The following is a 19601-nucleotide window of genomic DNA, read 5'->3' on the forward strand; positions in this document are numbered from 1 at the left end:
AGCCAAAAAGACTGTGAGAAACCACAGGGCAGTCCATATCTCAACAACCAGGGAAGCCCACTTTTGCCCCTAGATGGGTCAAGGTCCTGGCTGGAAACACTCGAAGGGGTCACTGAATGGAGTTACCAATGAAGGGGCTGCCAACGAAAGAGAAAACAGGGTTCCAGGAACCCACTTGGGAGGCAGCACCCCAGGCCAGGGACTGCGGAAAGCAGGGACTACCGCCCATCCCAAGGGACCAAGGGAGGGAGCAGTGGCCACAGTTGGAGGAACAGAACCACCTCCAAAACAGAGCCAACAGGAAGTAGGGAGATTAAAGACACCCACCTCTGATATCCCACCGGAGCCTCCCACTGGCAGAACTTCATGGGAAGACAGCAAAGGAGCCCACGTGTGGAGAACATAGGTCAGCCCCTCAGGCAGAGCAGGAGGTGGCCAGAAGAGAGGACGCAAGGGACATCCCAAACCGTCCCCGATGTCTGAGAGTCCTGTCTGGCTGCTTCGGTCCACACTGCCTTCGTTCTGAAGCCAGACAGCTCCTGAGTGATCTCAGGTGGGTTTGGACACCATCTAGCTATGAGGCTTGAGCAGCTCACATGACACAGCAGAGCTTCATTTTCTCAGCTGTAACGAGGATTAACACCACCTGCCACCTGGGGTGGTTTCAAGACTTAACAACATAAAATACTGATGAGAACAGAGAAAATACCGGGGAATATGTTCACTCCCTTCCTGCTACCAAGACACGTGCATGAATGTGCACACGCATGCACATAACACACACCCACAAACACACACATGGTGAATAGGCTGAAGGTAGCAGTCACTAGTACATCTATGGAAATTAAATGTGGAGATGGTTCCATTCTCTGGGACCATAACTAGAACATTCCCCTTGATCAGAGAAATGCTGCTTTAAAAAGGACACACTCAACTCAAATAACTTGTTGTCCCAGGAAGCTTTAGGAAATGAGGGGAGCAGATAGATTTTTTTAAAAAAGAGGCACCAAACATCTTTGCACCAAGAAGTAGAAGAGAAGTTCCTGCTGTGGCACAGCAGGTTGAGGATCTGCATTGTCTCTGCAGCAGGTTTGATTGCCAACCCTGCACAGTGGGTTATGATCCGACATTGTTACAGCTGAGGCAAAGATCACAGCTGTGGCTCAGATTCAGTTCCTGGTCCAGGAGTTCCCACATGCTGAAACAAGGCCATAACCCCCCCACCCCACCCCCCCCCCAAAAAAAAAACAAGATATTAAATAGATCCAAGAATGCTGAGAATGGTACACTGGTTTTCAATGCACTGTGTGATAGATCACCACGAACTTAGCAACTGAGATTCATTTATCATTCTGCTGCCTGGTTGTTGGCAGAACTCACTTCCTTACAGATGTGGAACCCCCTTCTTTAAGACCAGTGGGACAGAAGAAGAGATTTCCTCTGGCTCCTGCCGTGAAGGCCTCACCTGAATGGGGCAGGCCCACTCAGGATACTCTCCCTATTAGGGACTTTAATTACCCCTGCACAACCCCTTCTCTTTGGTCTTAAGACTCAATATAATCATGGGAGTGGAACCCCACCACCTCTGCCACATTCTGTTGGTTGGAAGCAAGTTACAAGTACCACCCACACTCATGGGGAGGAGATTATACAATGGCCTGGGTCATGGGGTGGCATCTTAGAATTGTGCCCACTACAGATATAGATGAGCACATGGATATGCCTTGGAAGATGAGAGGGATAAAAATGGTTATCCTCATTTTTCAGGAACTCAGAGACTCTGAAATACATTGCCCAAACCACTGAGCTTGCCCTCTCCCCCACCATGATAAAGCAGAAACACCAAGATTTTCTGGGTCTAAATCTTGTGCTCTTTCCCCTCCCTTGTCACCCTGGTAAAGAAGGGAATGGCTCCCTTATGCCATCAGGTGAGACATGGAGCTGATGCTGATGCAGAGCAAACAGATCACTTGCTCCCAGTAAATACTGATAACTTTGAGCTGCAAGTGGCCTTGGGGATGATGGTCAGTCACACCATTTTCTGCAGAGCTCGACTTAAATACCGGGATCTTGACCCCTGATGCAGTGCTCCTTCACAGTGGGCAAATCGTCTTGAGTCTTTCGCTGTCCCTGTCAAAGGCTATAAGGCAGGAGAAGAGTTGGGTCCAAGAATCATGGTTTGCTTTCATTCAGATGCTTTGGCCTTACCAGCAAAGCATTTTTTGATCTAGGAGGCCATCCAAAAATCTGGAGAAAATTAGATAGTTATTCTAAAATTAAAGTTACTGTAAGAATGGCAAGAAAGAAACCCCAAAATTCAAGTTGTGGACAATTCCTATATATGTGGTACAAATGATGGTCCAAGCTGACAGAAATTAAAATATATTATGTGGTTCACAGTGTATTTTTATCAATTAATACACATTAAATATACTATGTGTTTTAGGGATTATTTATAGCTACCTACTTTTAACAGTTGGGTGTTTTTAATGAACTCAGTATGTTAAGAAAAACCATAACCAAATAGAAGGCATCACTCCTGTCTGCATATTAAAACAAGCAAGCCAGGCCTGCTACATGGTAACAGTAAAAACATCACCTTTGTAAACCATGATTATTGGGGATTTTCTAAAGCGTCTGGCATGAAGCTAAAAGATCTGGGTTCCAGTTTTGCTTGGCCTCTTTCTAGCTCCGTGAGTTTGAGCCAATCACTTTTCCTTCCCAGCATGGTGTTTAAAACTCGTATTAGACAAGACAACTATGGGTTCCCAGTCCCCTGGGCTCACCCTCTGATAATGAAGCTTTATTAGCTACCAACTGGGTTTCTGTTAAAACCTCTTGGGTATCCTTGCTGTGAATTAAGTAATAAATCAAATATTGTCACCCCCCTGCTTAAAGCTCTCTGTAACGCCCTGTCCGGTATGGTAGCCACTGGTCACACTTGGCTTTTGAGTATTTGCAACATGACTGACCTCACTGGAACTGTCCTTTAAGTATAAAACACACAGCAGCTTTCAAAGATGGAGCATGAAAGCAAGACTGTAAAATCCCTAAATAATATTCTTTTCTTTTTACACCCCCACCTGCAGCATTTGGAAGTTCCCAGGCTAGGGGTTGAATCAGAACTGCAGGTGCCAGCCTACACCACAGCCATGGCAATGCTGGATCCAAGCCACTTCTGTGAACTACACCACAGCTTGTGGCAATGCCAGATCCTTAACCCACTGAGTTAGGCCAGAGATCGAATTCACTTCCTCACGGAAATTATGTCAGGTTCTTAACACACTGAGCCAAATGGAAACTCCTCAATAATGTTTTATATCAAATAACAGGTGGATATGACACCATATTGGATATACTGGGTTATTTATTTATTTTTCACCCATACCCATGGCATGCAGATGTTCCCTGGGCAGAGATTGAACCTGTGCCACAGCAGTGATCACACCTGATCCTTAACCACCAGGGAACTCCCCAGATATATGGGGTTAAATAAAATACAGTTTACCTGTTTTGTTTTGTTTTTACTTTTTTTAATATGGCTATTAGAAATTTGTTAATAATACATTTGGCTCACATTATATCTCAGTGGAAAAGCTTCCCATTGTCCTCAGAAAACAAATTTAAACTCCTTGTCAGCATCAAAGGTGATCGATCCAGTCCTGGTCAGGTCTCCTCATAAATTCTCCCCATTCCTCATTACCCTCCACCTGCAATAACCCTATGATCCCTGAGATGCAGCAAGCCCATGTCCACCTTAAGGTCATTGCACACATGACTCCATCATTCTGGGATGTGCTTTCCATGGAAACTCTACTCATACTCTTGGCTGACTCATTCTCCCTTTAAAGGTTTCAGCTCATACATCGGTCAGGCCTTCCTGGACCACCCGATCTCAAGAGACCACACATGCAGTGACATTCTCCTCCATTTATTTCCTCCGAGGCACTCACTGCCACCCCCAGTTACTTCATCTAGTGATCTGTCCCCTGTTCAATGCTGTCCCCCCCACTGGAATAGAAGCTGTGTGAGGACAGGAGCCTCTCTGGTTTTAGGCTTTGTCCTATCTTCAGCTCAGGGCCTCATGCATTAGAGTTCTCAGCTCAGGATTTGTTGACAGCATGAATGAGCAGTGAAAAGAACACGAAACTCAGATTCGGAAGTCCCATTTGGGTCAAACTCAGTGACATCATGACAACATTGCCATCTTGCTCTGACTGCTTACTCTTGTCCTGGAGTCAATCCACCATGGTAATGATGGGAGACTGTGCAATAACTGAAAGGACACGGTCTATGGTTAGAAGTCCTCAGTTTGAATTTCAGCTCTATCACTTGCCAGAGTGTGACCTCAGATGGAGCTGTTGACTGTCCCAAATCTCCATTTTCTCCCAGAGAAATAACTAGAATTATTATGGAATATTTAGAATTAAATTTTTGGAGTTCCCATTGTGGCTCAGTGGCTAATGAATCCGACTAGGAACCATGAGGTTGCAGGTTCAATCCCTGGCCTTGCTCAGTGGGTTAAGGATCTGGCGTTGCCATGAACTGTGGTGTAGGTCACAGACGCTCGGATCCCACATTGCTGTGGCTGTGGCGTAGGCTGGTGGCTACAGCTCCGATTAGACCTCTAGCCTGGGAACCTCCATATGCCGTGGGAGCGGCCCTAGAAAAGGCAAAAAGACAAAAAAAAAATTAGAAATCTCTTGAAGTTGAAGTAAGATAAGAGCTTTGTCCATCAAAAAGCACCCGTGATACTTATAAGACCAAGACATCCTTGAAGGGGAATTTTTCATTTACCCAGGTGTCTCCAGCACCTAGCAGAGGGCTCAGCCTAACTAAGTACCTCAAAACTCTTCTCTCTAATGTTCCAAGCAGGAAAACATACCCCATTTCTTCCAAAGAAAAGCAAAAAGACCCCAGAGGTGGAATGAGACTGAGGTGTGATGGATCCTATTGCCTCCATTTTCCAGAACAGTCACAATTATAAGAGTCTGTCCAGGTATCCAAACAAAGCTCTTAGTACAGGCCCCCTTGAACATCTGGCTTGAGAGGAGGGTTTAAAGAGTCAGACTTAGCATCCTGAGCCGAGCAAAGAGCAAGCTGTCCTTGGAGCAGGGAGCAGCTTTCTGTCCATGGCAGGTTCTGTTCCAGAAATGAGAGCTGAGGAGAGATGAGGCCATCCAAACAGTAGCTCCTGATTCTCACAGTCTGAGCAATGGCCACAATATCTGCCGCCAGGGATAAAAAGAAATAGAGGGGAAGAGGGTCTGTTTGGAATTCGACAACATTAAAGTTAGTGAAATTAGAATTATTCTATGGAACAATGAACTCTCAAGGTGGGGCAAGGAGGGTGGCTGGGAAGAGACAGAGAAATGACTTCACTGGAAAGGCCCTAGTGTGCAAGGGATAAAGCTTGCCTTTGTTATTCTCTCCTGGATTCAGTTCCCATAGCTCTGAAGTATTAAGACTTTTGGCAGGCCATCCTAGTACAGTGCTATTGTTCCCAGGATTTGCTACTGAAAGGGCTATTCATGTGGAAACCTCTCCCAAGCCAGGCTTCCGTTGGCTACAATTTATTTACCCAGGAGTGTAACATGCAGCCTACCTAGGAAGTTTGGACAAACCAGACCAGGTGCGGCACTCAGCCATCTCTCCTTGTCCAACTAGTGAGTTGCTCACTGCTGATTAAGAGCCAGAACACCCAGGAGTTCCTGCTGTGGCGCAGCAGAAACAAATCCAACTAGTATCCATTAGGAGTGGGTTGGACCCCTGGCATCGCTCAGTGGGTTAAGGGTCCAGCGTTGCCATGAGCTGTGGTGTAGGTTGCAGAAATGACTCAGATCCAGCGCTGCTGTGGCTGTGGTGTAGGCTGGCAGCTGCAGCTCAGATTCAACCCCTAGCCTAGGAATTTCCATATGCCGCAGGTGTGACCCTAAAAAGACAAAAAATAAATAAATAAATAAAAATAAAGCCAGATCCCCATCTCCATTCATGCCTCAAATGTGTTTTGAGCATCTATGCCAGGCTAGGTGTTGGGGCCATAGCCGGGGGCAAGTAAGACAAACATCCATTATAGCAGAAATCCATGAAAGAAGAAGACCATCCCTCATCTCGGAAGAGGGGAGTCACAAACAGAAAGCCCTTTCCAGGAAAGTGAAAAAGGAATCAAGATTTGGGTTCTTTGGTCAAGATTCAGGATCACTAGAAACAATGTGTTAAGAGCCAAATTGGAGGAGTTTCCATTGTGGTTCAGTAGGTTAAGAACCAGACTAGTATCCATGAGGATGTGGGTTTGATCCCTGGCCTCGCTTAGTGGGTTAAGGATTCCGTGTTGCTGTGAGCTGTCCCGTGCTGCAGCTCCCATTTGACCCCCAGCCCAGGAACTCCAATATGCTACAGGTGCGGCCCTATAAAGAAAAAAATAATTGGAATTCCCTTCGTGGTGCAGTTAACGAATCCGACTAGGAACCAAGAGGTTGCGGGTTCGGTCCCTGGCCTTGCTCAGTGGGTTAAGGATCCAGCGTTGCCGTGAGCTGTGGTGTAGGTCGCAGACTTGGCTCGGATCCTGCGTTGCTGTGGCTCTGGCATAGGCTGGTGGCTACAGCTCAGATTCAACCCCTAGCCTGGGAACCTCCATATGCCACAGGAGCGGATCAAGAAAAGGCAAAAAAACAAAAAAAAAAGAAAAGAAAAAAAAATTGACCCCCTAGCCCAGGAACTCCCATATGCTACAAGTGTAAAAAAAAAATTTTTTTTAATAAATTTTAAAAAGAACCAAATTAGAGAAGGCCTTGAGAAGGAAAGCATCACCAATAAGACAAAAAAAAATCCTTGAGTGTGACCTGTAGCTTCCCCCACCCAAATCCATTCATGTGATGTACTTTGAGACCACCCTTCCGTCTCCCTGAAAACCAGTTTTATTTCAGCCGACTTGAGGCCTTATCTCTGGCAGAGGGCACTGCCAATGTGGGTTACAGGATGAGAGCCTCATGAGAAGACAGAAGAGCCCCTTGTCTGTGAAAAAGGCTGTGCTTATTCCTCTGTCCAGACTGGGGAAATGATTCTGGAGGCCAGGTCTGCAAATGTGGCCTAATAGAGAAGTATAGGTTTATGGCATACAGCATGGCACAGTGAGGGAAGATCCAGCTGATTTTGCCTTGTAGGACTTGTAGTGTTAGATGTAGCATAAGACTTCATCCTAAGGATATGGGAAATCCACAGATGGAATCTTGCTTGTCTAGCCCCACATGACCCAACTTATCTAAAAACTACGAAGTTCCCCATTTATGGCTTGTCATCCCCGTGTCCCTTTGCCCCAGGTGGGTTCTGACGCTCAGTCTCTCAGGTCAACGCGTTTCAGAAGAGTTCAGCTTTGGACCAGTACCCTCTTGATCCGATTTCCTCTCTATTAAATGGGAGTGATAATCACCATCATTATCATGGTAATAACAACAATACCTGAGATAGCTGTGGGAATACAATGAGAAAATAAGACTACAGGAGTAAGGATGTACATGATGGTGTTTATAAAATCAGGATAAATTTATAAAATTCGGATTCTCATCCTCACAGATGGGGGAGGATTTACAGGATAGAAAGTTGTGAAAGGCAGATTCATACTTTACAAAAGAAGTCTGAAAAAAAAATCATAACCCACCAGAACCTCACCTCCTCTCTGGTGACTGGAAAACTTGCCCCAGTTTGGGAAAAGCCAGCCCGATTGAGCAAAGCCGCTCGCGTTGTGGAGCAACACCTGCCCGACTCCCCTCGCGCCCCGCCTACGACAAGGCAGAAGAAAAGATGGGCAGGGGAACACAGCTCAGCATTTATTTTTGGACCCAGCTCACTAAAAATACCCTAGACTCCCTGTTTGATCACTCTCCCTTTTGACCTGAATGGATCGCGGCCCCGAGGCCCGCCCCACCCTCTGCCCGTTGTCCTTTAAAGGAGAAGGGCGTGGGGACGGATTCCTGCCGCTCTGGGACAGATGTGCACCGCCCGGGCAGGCTGGGGCCGCGGCCGCACTGACGTCAGGGAAGCGCACACTCGGCAGTAGTCTCCCGGCTGGGCCCAGGCCACCCGAAGGGAGGGGGGAGCCGCGCGCTGGGATTGGCTGACCAAGAGCGAGCGCCCGCGCGGATTGGCTGGCGAAGTTTTAGAGGGAGTCCCGCTCTCCAATTAAAGGGCCCCGCCACGCCGGACTGCTCGCAGAGCTCCCGCTGGGCCCGCGATCCTGGCCATTCAGCCACCGCTGCCCCCGCTGCGCGCCCTCGAGCCTCTGCCTAAGAAGCAAAGCTCTGTTTCTCCAGCCCAGAACAGGATGGCAAAGGTGGCCAAGGACCTCAACCCAGGAGTTCAGAAGGTGAGCGGAGACCTATCTGCATTTACCCAGATTCTTTCTTTTCCCTTGCTCCCCTCTCCCATGTGTTTGAGACTTACCTAGAATTAAGGAGACGGAAATTCATGAAATTCCAAGACTTTACAGAAAGTAGAATCGCTGGCAATACATTTTTGAGTTAACAGGCCAACACTGCAAATTTTACTCTTAAAAGCCTTCATGTAAAGTATTTGCAACAAATCTTAGTTCTTTGGTAATGCTAATTAAAATTTAAGGTAAAAAAATTTTTCTTAAATGGTAACTCTCTGATTTATAGGGGGGGAAAGCTACCACACCCCTCCTTTGATTGATTGAAGGTGGGAAGGGAGTAACATTGACTCACAAGGAATCTCCCCTTTTGTTATCATGCTAGTATTTTGCGGTTTTCACACACACACACACACAGTAAGTAACCTGTTTCTTTAGTTAGTGATGTTGGCACGGGAACTAATTTCTGTCCCCAGGGTCTGCCCGTTTCCCTTTCAAGGAGGGCTGGCCAGGAGCCCAGAAGGTCATGGGTGAATTGCTGCAGGAGGGGTGAGCAGCTGTGCCCTGAGCTCCAACCCCCACTGGTTACTTACCTGCATGCAATTGGGAGAGGGCACAGGCCAGAGGTTCAGAGGACCTGTGAGCTGGAATGAAGCCGAGAGACAGCCTAGACCAGTGGAGAAACCGAGGCCCAAGGTCAACAGAGAGCTGGTTGCAGCAGGCAACAGTGCCTAGCAAATACTTAGGCAGTGAAATCCCAACCCTGCCCCTTTTTAGCTGCACCACAATGACCAAGTCACTTTTCTGAGTCTCTCTTTCCTTGTCTCCCATGAAGGGATGGTAGGTGTCACCTCCCTCACAGCAGCAGTAAGAGCAATGGTACCCTTTGGGGTCATCTCCCAAAGCAGTCATTTTTAAACTCTGATTTCTCTGATTTCAGGGAACTTGGTCATGCTGGGCAAAGTCCTGCTCAGACATTACCAGGGGTAGATTGAGAGGCAGAACAAAAACCAAAAAACTATGTCAGAATCAAAATGAAAAGAACCACTTTGAGGTGCAATATTCATGACGCATGACGCATGATTTACAGCTGCACTACTGCACAGCTGACCTGCCCCAGTCTCCCACACAGAGTCCATCAGACCCTTCTGAATGAGAAAACTAGGGCAGATTTCATCAGAGCATCTCTCTGGAATGTACCTGCCCCCTTGCATTTGCCAGACTATTTGCGGAGTCAGGTCATCTCTCCTTCTTTGGAATTCTCAACACGTTCGACCTTGATACAATACCTGTTAATTTCTACCCAGTAGTGAGTCAGGCATGCACTGCTCTTACTTGTCTCCTCATCTTTCTAAACTCTTTGAGAACAAACCTTTCTTGCTCATCTCTGTTCCTGCACAGCATGCGAACACAGCAGGACTCAATCAACCACAAGGAAGCCAGCTAAGATCGCAGCGTTCACAGACAGTACAATTTGTGCATTTCTGTTTTCTAACTTGCGGTAGCACCAGGATTATTTGTGTGTCTGAACTGCCTCCCCAAATTCAGCAGAGGCAGAAGAATTCAGAGCGAAAGGGGCAGAGTTTCAGTGACCACTGGAAAGTCGGATGACTCAGGGTGGTTTTACTAGAAGCTGGCTGACAGTTCATGTATGAGGGGAGTCAGCACTCACAGAAAACTTCACACCCCCCTTCACACAAGCCTAGGCCACCACTTGGAGAGACCTTATTTTTATTTTCCTTTGCATGGGGGAGAGTGATTATCTGGATTAGAGGTGGAACATGGTCTCCTTCTTATTACCCTCTCATGCCAACTTCCTTGGCCTGCAAAGTGTTTATTTTCCATTTAGATCCAATTTCAGGCTTAGCAAAAGAATGTGGTGGGTAGAGATGAAAGGGTGGAGATTTTTCACCCTTTGGGGATGGTGACAATCAGAAGGAAGATCCCCACTTTGTCCATTCAACAATGTCTTTAACTCAAGAAGCTGAGGGAGGGGAAGGAGGTGGGGGGAAACGCTGAGCGGTCCAGCTGTGATTAAGCACTGTGTCATATCAACAGCATGCTGAAAAGCTTTTATTGCACATTTACTTTTGAAATCTGCCACAGTGGGGGGTTTTTGAACATTTGGCTTCAGGATGTGTAATCACACTTAGGCATTTTGAAACAATTTCATAGACTCTTAGAGCTGCAAAGAGACCTATTTGCAAAATGAGAAATGGTTTTAAATGGCCTCCAAGCTGTCTCCGATGCCCTGCCCTCAAGGGGAGGGGGGCTGCGGGGAATCCCTAGCAGCTGGAAAGTCAAAAAAAGGTCTTAGAGAGAGAGGGAGAGAGAGAGAGAACACAAAATCCCCAAGCTGGAGTAGCCATTGAGCTCATCTATCCAACTCCCGGCAGACAAGGGAACTGGCCATGGGTCACATCCAATAGTTAGTGGCAGAGCCTAGCAACAGTTCCCTTCCTCCTCTCATCTGGGTTAAGCCGAATGCCCCCACTGGCTCCTCTGGAGCCATCATTTGCTTTTTGTCCAGGAAAGAGAAGGTTTCTTAGCATGGAGAGTTCTCCGAGAATCACAAACTAGCCAACATCCCTTGGTAACAAAAAGCCTGGAAGGCCAATGGCCACTTCTCTTGGTGTGATCAACCACTGCTGTGATGTCTTCTTCTCCTGTTTATTAAGTTACTAGTATTGCTGTAACCAGATCTGGGTTCACAGCCCAGCTCCACCCCTTACTAGCCTTGTGCTCTGGGGCAAGCTGATTAACTTCTGAGTCTGCGTGCTCGTCTGAAAATTAGAGTGACAGTGAAAGCATCTCCATCTCCCTCCCAAGGGATATGTGATCAGTACTTGGAATGATGCTTGCAAAGGGCCCAGCATGTGAGCTCAGACAGACTTAGCCACTGTTATTGTCAGTGGCGGTTGTCTATTTCAATGGGTGTATGAATGCTGAAAAGAGTCTTTTGGTGAATGCCAAAAGGAGTCTTTTTCTTCTGATGACTGTCCCATCTGAAGAGCAACTAATGTTCATTCAGCTGAATGAATGCCAGTCACTCGACCATGATAACCAAGAACAATGACCAATGGCCCTGTCTTCATTCTAGCCCAACAGATACAAAATCTGCTCACACAACAATGATCAACACTCACTGAGCATTTCACTCTGGACTCTTGGAATGGTAGCCCTAGAAAGGGACATGGAGCTCTTTTAACTTTATCAATAAGGCAAATGAGACCCAGAGGAGTCAGGGTCCTTCTCTGAGACTGCGGAGAAGGTGTGAGCCACAGGCCACCAGGCTCTGCAATGATACAGGCCCCTTGGCTGTCAAAGAGCCATTTGAAGGAATTTAGAAAGGATGAAAACAAAGAGATCTGAGAGCATGTTCACTGTTGACTGTGCGTCTGCCAATGGACCCACTCCAGGGGGTTCTATTTCTCACCCCTCTGCATAATGTCGGAAGAGCATGAAATGATGCTTTCTCCAAGTGCATTGCAGGTTCCACCAGGCAGGTCTCTCCAGTCCTTCTCCACTTCACATCCTTCTTGGCTTTCCTGTCCTCCAGCTTTGCGCCCCCGCCCCCTGACCCCTCCCTGTACTCAGCCCTTCCTTCTTTCACCTCCAGTTCCTGCCGTGTCCAAAACTGCTGGCATGCTGCCTGGGCGAGCCAGTCCAACATCAACACGGCTCCTCGAGAATTGTCCTTGGCTCCCTCCATCTTAGAAATATATTAAGCTGTCACTTAAAGACCTTAATAGCCAAGCCATTGGCAGCATGCCCATAGGTGTATAAGCAACTTGGGCCACAGGAGAGCCATATTTTTTAAAAAGAAAGAAAGAAAGAAAGAAATTATCCAAGTCCTTCTTAAAGAGCTCTAAAAACAGATGCTGCAGTCATGACTTGTAAATTGCAGATGCTTGTCCTCTTGTGCAGAGGCATCTGAATGTGTGGGATTGGGGTTGATGATCAGCTTTCACCAGGGCATCCTCCTCTGCAGTGGTGGGAGGCAGGGAAGGGCCACCTCACAGATCAGCTCTAGGCTTTATTCTAAGCCATCAAAGCCCCAAGACCTTCTCCTGGCCCAGGGCTCACCAAAAGTTCAAGAAACAGGAGAGTTCAGAAATGACTTTGGTATTCCTCTCTGAAGATCCTCTAGTTTGACATTCTCTCCATGGTCACTGACCAAAGGTGACAAGGGAGAAAAAGAATGGGCTGAATTCAGTGAAGGCTCGAGACCAGGAGGGAGGGCTGGATGCCCAGGCGCACGCATGCATCTTCCTCTTCCTTTCTCACCCCCACTTCAGCCACTTCCAGTGAGGATAAGATAAGGAGCAGAGAAGTCAGGGAACAGTTCCTCCTGTAACCCACCCACCAGGGCCCACTGGGCTCCGCAAGAGGTATTAGACTTGACTTTGGGCAGGAGAATCTTTCTTTCCAACTTGCACATTCAAAACAGTGTGAGTGTATAATAAAGTGAAAATCTGTCACGATAAGCTCAGACCTTGGGAGTTCTTATCTCCCCAGTGTTCATCCAATGCCACTGAAATACAAACCATAAGAAAAGGTTTCTGGCAGTGTGTAGGGGTGGGGTGAGGTGGTGGTTGAGTCATTAAAGTAACCACAAACACTTATAGGTGACTTGGATAGGTCACTGTTCCTAGGAAGTTGCCAACCTTGAATGAAAACTGGGCTTCCTGCAGTCCACTGACTTTTCCTGGGCACTATGCTGCCTCCCAAATGACCAAGGATTATTGAAAACAGGCCTAAACTCTGTTCCACTGAGAGGAGAATTGGGGAACAGCTTTTCAGGACCTCCAGAAGGAAGTGACAGCTGCTGCTCTTTAAATGCCTTTCTTTAGAAATCTCCCCCTCTTCCCTTTCATTTGCTAACAGGAAGGGTATTTGACTGGCAGCTGCCAGGACCTCACCAGGTGCAGGAACACCAGCCACTTCTACAGGAGTCCCTCAAGACTGTACAATTTCCTTAATTTCACATGGCACATTCAGGGTGTCCTGAACTCCATTCTCTGAGCTTAGCATGTATCAATGGCCTGGGTCTGCAGAAGCTCCAGAAATGCTATCTGTAAAGCTTTTCTAGAAAGAGTGAAAGAAGAGATGAAGTTGGGTCTCCTATGTGGACCAAGACTCTTTTAGTGGCTGCAACTTTTACTTGGTATCTAAGCCTAAATGTTTGATGTGGAAATTCAGTTGTGTTTTTACAAAGGCAGAAACAATAGTACAACTACAAAGCTTGAGAGAACTCCCAAATCAACCCTTAGCTCACTGTTTGTTATTTATATGAGAAGCAAACATTTTTACATGTTTTCTCAGAAAGGCTGTGTTGGCCTTACTTTTCTTGGACTCTTTTCCCCTAAGGACTCTGCAGGAAGATTCATTTCTTCACTGTTAGGACAGAAAACTTTGGGGAAAGGCAAAAGAAAGGAAGGAAAGACCTATCTGGGGTACACACAGAGGTGTGCATGATGTTTTCTCACATCTTATCTCATTTAGACTTCAGGATGACTGTGAAAAAATATGAATGTCCTTTTCACACATGAGTACATTAAGACTAAGAGTTGAAATGACTTGCCTTAGATCCCATGATGAAAGATTAAGAACTCAAATCCAGTCTTTGATTCCAAAAAGCTAAAGCTCATCTTAAAGCTCTCTGATTCGAAAGCTCTTTCCCTTTTAGGAAGAAACCAGAAGGCTTTCATCAAAAGCAGAGGTCTTTTGATGGAGAAGGACTAGGATTATTAGGATACAGAGAGAGACCAGGATTATTACTGTAAATTTCACCCAGAGATCAAGGTGTTCCTCCACTTTGATAGTATGAATCAGGAACAGCCCAGCATTTGCCAAATGTTACCAGGCATCTGTACTTCTTAAATATTTCTTGGCCACTACCAGGTGTATACTGTCATGCACACTAAGTGGAAGTCATTTCCCAGGTATGAAAAAAGGACATTCTAGATTTCTCCCTTCATGGTTTTCTAGAACACTGGTAGAACTATCCAGACAGGAGGCTAGTAGAAATACAATCTAAGAAATCATACAGTATTATCCAGAAATTACTGAAGAAGCAATGACACTTGACACCCCCCCCAAAAAAAAAAAATCCTAGAGATCCAGGTTCCAGAGCTTCCAGGAAATTCTAGCCTGGGGATAAGTGTGGCCTCTGGAATGTGTATCTCTACATGCCTGGTTAGCCTGACTCACAGTCTACCCAATAACACATGAATCAGGACCAAGCAAAACACAGCCTGAGCCCCCACCAGGACATGCTTTAAAAGGAAATAAGATTGCTAAGGGAGAAGAAACCAAAGGCTCTGTTTGGCAAGTCACTCTTTTAAAGGACAAAGTCAGCACCACAATCCAGCCCGTGGCAGTGGTTTTAAATCCAACATGATATGTCTATAGATTGATTTATTTTCCCTCCTTCTGTTTTAAAACATTGGGTCCTTTGTAAAATTAATCTTTGGAGAAAAATGTAAAGGAATCATTATATAAAAGAGCTGAGAAGAATCTCATGATCTGCTTGGTCAGTCCCTTCAGAATATTACAGATGGGACATGGGGGGAACATGTCACATCCAAAATTTACATGTGACATAACAGAGATGCACTGACTCACAGCATCATTTAAGAAAGGAGAGGAGTTCCCATAGTGGCTCAGCAGGTTAAGAACCCAACATAGGGTCCACGAGGATGTGCGTTTGATCCTTGGCCTCACTCAGTGGGTTAAAGATCCAGTGTTGCTGAGAGCTGTGACATAGGTCACAGATGCAGCGTGGATCAGGCATTGCTGTGGCTATGGCATAGGCCAGCAGCTCCAGCTCTGATTCAACTCCTAGCCTAGGAACCTCCATATGCCACAGGTATGACTGTAAAAAGACAAATAGAAAAAGAATGAAGGGGAAAGTGTTATCTTTTCTATTCTGTCACTTATATGCCCAGGGTACCCTGATGTCACATCACCCCCCCCATACCTTCAAGGTTCCAAAGGTCAGGTGAACATTTTGACTATGAACTCAGCTTTGGGCACATGGTCTAGAGGTCATTTTGAGAAGCAGTTAAGCACACAGCCTTTGCAAGCATGGAGATCTAGATGTGAGTTGTAATTCTCCCATTTTCTTGGTCTTTAACCTTTGCCAAATCGCTTACCCTCTCTGGACCTCTAGTTCCTCATTTGAGAAAGGTAGTTAATAACAGTTCTATATTTAACCAATAGTTTAATGAGAGAAAGAAAACTAGTTAAGTGCCTGGATGCATAGTAAGTGCTCAAAATAATACTTCCTCCTGCTGTTCTTGGTATCCCCTCTCATCAACATAGCACAGAAATCCCACAAGTAGTTAAGTGCTAGAACGTGGAAGACCAAATTCAGCTTACTGACGTCACATGAGGCTTCTAAGATATCAGATTGAAGGACCTTCTCTTTGTAGCTAAACTTAGATCTGGGCCATAAACAGACTCAGGTCACATCATCTGCAAATCATGACAATGGCAACAGTCTGCCTTGGGTGTCTGATTGCCACACATCTAAAAAAGCAGCCCTCCCCTTTGTTGAGACCATTCATTGGCCCTAGCTGTGTGATCTTACCCAGGAACTTAACTCTCGCCAAGCCTCGGATATCTTGCTTTTAAGACAGGGTAATTGTCACGCACTTCTTCATTTAGCAAATATTTATTTAGCATCTAGTATGTGCCAGGCACTGTGCTGAGTGCTCAGTACAAGACAATGAATAAGAAAGTTTGGGGCCCTGCCACATAAACTTGAGTCCAGCAGAGTGTTTTGTAAACAAATGTAGGAGAACCAAATAATGTCAATGTTCCATCATTCTGCGTGTTCCTTGACCTTCCCCATTCCCCCCCAACACACACACTTCCTCCTCTTTTGCTCTCTGCCCTCAGATTTCTCAGCACTGCACCCATCTGACTCACTCCCAATCCCACTCATCTCCACAGTGTAATATTGGAATGAGTATGGCAATTCTGCTCCCAGCTATTGCATTTTAAACAGGGCATAGAGTGAAGAAAAATCTAAGGTAAGGGGGCCACTGGCAGCTCTCAGGTACCACCAGTAAGCAATGGACCCTTCAGCTTCATCACAGACAAGTGGTGGTAGAGCTCAGTCCATGTCCTCAGAGTCATCTCAACACCCAGGCCCTGTTCTTTGTGGTGTTGGTGTCAGGGGCATCAAAGGGCAGAAGAAGGGGATAAGACCTCTTGGATGACTAATGCCCCCATAAGGAACCTGCCATAAGAAGATACTCTCTATTTGGGCCGTATGACTAAGAGTCATTTCCACATACTGATTTACAAGGCTGGCCACCAAGGTGACTGACCCAGCTAATCCTCTGGCTGGAAGAGGTAGAGGGAAAGTGAAGCCTAGCCCAGCCCTCATCCTGGAGAAGAGCCACCCACCTGCTGAGGTGCACCTGTGCTCCCCCACCTCAGCTTTAGTCCTGTGACCACCAGTGTCCTTATGAAGGAATCTGACTCTAATGGGGGGTGAGTATTCAGGGATTCTTATTTTAGAGGAAGTCTGGGAGGGAATTTTTTTTTTTTTTATATTGTCCGTAGCTAGAGGAGATGTTTTTAACCAGGGACCTGCAGATAGAATTGAGGGTATCAAGGAACATAAGTGAGGAAAACTATTGCATCCTTACATACCAAAACTCTAACTTCTAACATTTCCTTCCATTATAAATGAAGGCAAAAGCACTGACAGGTTAGCAGTCCTTGTGCCTTTTTTTTTTTTTAAATCAAATAAAACTGTTTTTCATGATATTTAAGTTAGAAATAAATAACTCTATATAGGCCCCACACCCTTCATACTGATGGAAATCTGATATTTTCATGCCCTGTTATAGTCATAAGATGCCAGGCATACCACTCATATTCATTTCTATTCTGAAATAAGTGATTAAACCCATGGCTGGATCTTGTTAATTAATTTAACACAGGCATGTATGTTACTAAATTACAGATTTGTTGTATATATATTGATACCATTTCAGTAATATTCATTTCCTTTGTAATCCTATGTATTTTTATTTATTTTTTATTTTTTATTTTTTATTTTTGTCTTTTTAGGGCTGCACTTGTGGCATATGGAGGTTCCCAGGCTAGGGGTCCAATTGGAGCTTTAGCCACTGGCCTATGCCACAGCCACAGCAATGCGGGATCTGAACTGCATCTGCGACCTATACCACAGCTCATGGCAACATCGGTTCCTTAACCCACTGAGCGAGTCAAGGGATTGAACCTGCATCCTCATGTATGCAAGTCAGGTTCGTTAGCCACTGAGCCATAATGGGAACTGCCCTATGTATTTTAATTTGTGCATTTAAAGCATGGTTCTGAGAAGGGGCACTTTTCAAGTCAGACATCCAAAAGGGCTCAAATATATTAAGACCTCTGTCAAAATAAAGCTCGAATAGTATTTGACACACACACGTGCACACTCCCACACAAATATACACGTGTACATATATATAAATACACATGCACATGCACAACCATAGTGGATTGAGGTCTGAGGTTCTTGGAGTAGACAAACTGAGTTCATATCCCAGCTTTGCCACATGTTTCCTACTACCCTGGACAAATGGCATTACTTCTGAGCTTTAGTTTATTCATCAATAAAATGGGCCTAAAAGTTGTCCCTACCACAACATTTATTAAGTTCTTAACACAGTATTTAACACCTAATGAATGTGTGTTAAACATGAGTTATCATCACTATCAAAAGAGCTAATGAAAGTAAAATGGTAAAGAGAATTAAAAACTTATAAAGACAATAAAAAAGAGAATAAAAATGGTAAAGAGAATGAATAAATAAATATATATATATATAGTTTTTTTATGGCCACACGCATGGCATATAAAAGTTCCCAGGCCAGGATTGAATCAGAGGTGCAGCCACTACTGCAGCAATGCTGGATCCTTTAACTTACTGCTCAGGACTAGGGATTGAACCTGTGCCTCTGCAGCAACTTGAGCCACTGTATCCAGGTTCGTAACCCACTGTGCCACAGCAGGAACTCCTGAAAACATAACTTTGATGAAACTAATTACCCACCTCTGATGTGGTCAACTTTAAGAATTGATTCTGTGAAAACACATATCACATGTAATTATGATAAGCCAGGGACTGAGCTGGGAAGCGGAAAAGTGCGAGGAAAAGAATCCCAGAGGCTAAGTTTGAGGGATGGAACAGCCGATCTGGCCATCACAGGATCACAGCAGAGCCAAAGGCCTCTATCAGAGGTACGAACATGGAAGTGAGGGAGAGCAGAGGGGGAAACACTTACCCTCACTGGGGGAAGTCAGAGAAAGCTTACCTGGGAGGCCACTCTGGGCTGAGTGTTGAAAGAAAGGGATGAATGAGTTTTTAGGATTGGGTCACAGGCCAGTTTTGTGTGTTCCAAGTCTGACACACATATTCTCCCTCTGATTTGGCTTCTCACTCAGGGGATATCATCCGTCTTTGAACTCCGGAGAAATGCATTCTTATGTATCCATCTGTCCATCACTCACATCTTGTAGTTTCTCTTCTGAGAACTTGTTCCTCTGGCCTCTCTCAACCCAAACCCTTTGGGGTGATAAGAAATCAGGGCTTGCCAAGCTGGCAGATCTGAGATTCCCAAGCTTAGCACTGGAGTTCCAGCAAGCTCACCTCCACTGAGTTTGAATTTTTGCAGGAAGATGTAGATTTGTGTTGTGACAGAAGGGTAAAAAGTTAACTGAGGATACGCAACATATATGAAAAGACACACACACACACACGCACATACACATACACAGCCTCTGTGAAATTCTGTATGGGTGCCTATGAAAGGAATGTGAAAATGCAATTATGAGGAACATAGGATGGTGTGTGCATCCTAAGTTTTATTCATCTTCAAATTCTGAAGCCCTTTCCATGGTAATTAGAGGGAAAGAAATCCCACAGAGGATTCCTTGATGAACTGGGAAGAGGGTAATCAGCCTTCTGCAATACGGAAACTGGAGTAACAAGATTCAGAATCTTGCATCTAAACCATTCCTTTGGCACAGTTCTTCCTTCAGATTTCTGACTTGGTCTGAAACTGTGGGATCCTTCTTACCATGTTTTAGAGCAGGTGATGCATCACAATGAAAAACACATGTTTGGATATGGAAATACCTCTGGGATATCTGTGGTCAGGTGATTTGCATATGATACTTTAAAACAGAGATGGGTGGAATTCCAAGATGA

General features: G+C 45.4%; 1 protein-coding gene across 1 annotated transcript in view; it reads left to right on the top strand.

The window, feature by feature from the left end:
- Window positions 1-8189: 8189 nt before the first annotated feature.
- LMCD1 (LIM and cysteine rich domains 1) overlaps window positions 8190-19601 on the top strand; it is a 60877-nt gene continuing 49465 nt past the window's right edge. The window contains exon 1 of the mRNA XM_047779672.1: window positions 8190-8362. Within this exon, the coding sequence (XP_047635628.1) occupies window positions 8321-8362 (42 nt within the window). The 5' untranslated portion in view covers window positions 8190-8320. The remainder of the gene's footprint in view (window positions 8363-19601) is intronic.

Source organism: Phacochoerus africanus, chromosome 1 (genome assembly GCF_016906955.1).
Source record: "Phacochoerus africanus isolate WHEZ1 chromosome 1, ROS_Pafr_v1, whole genome shotgun sequence".
Classification (NCBI taxonomy): Eukaryota; Metazoa; Chordata; class Mammalia; order Artiodactyla; family Suidae; genus Phacochoerus; species Phacochoerus africanus.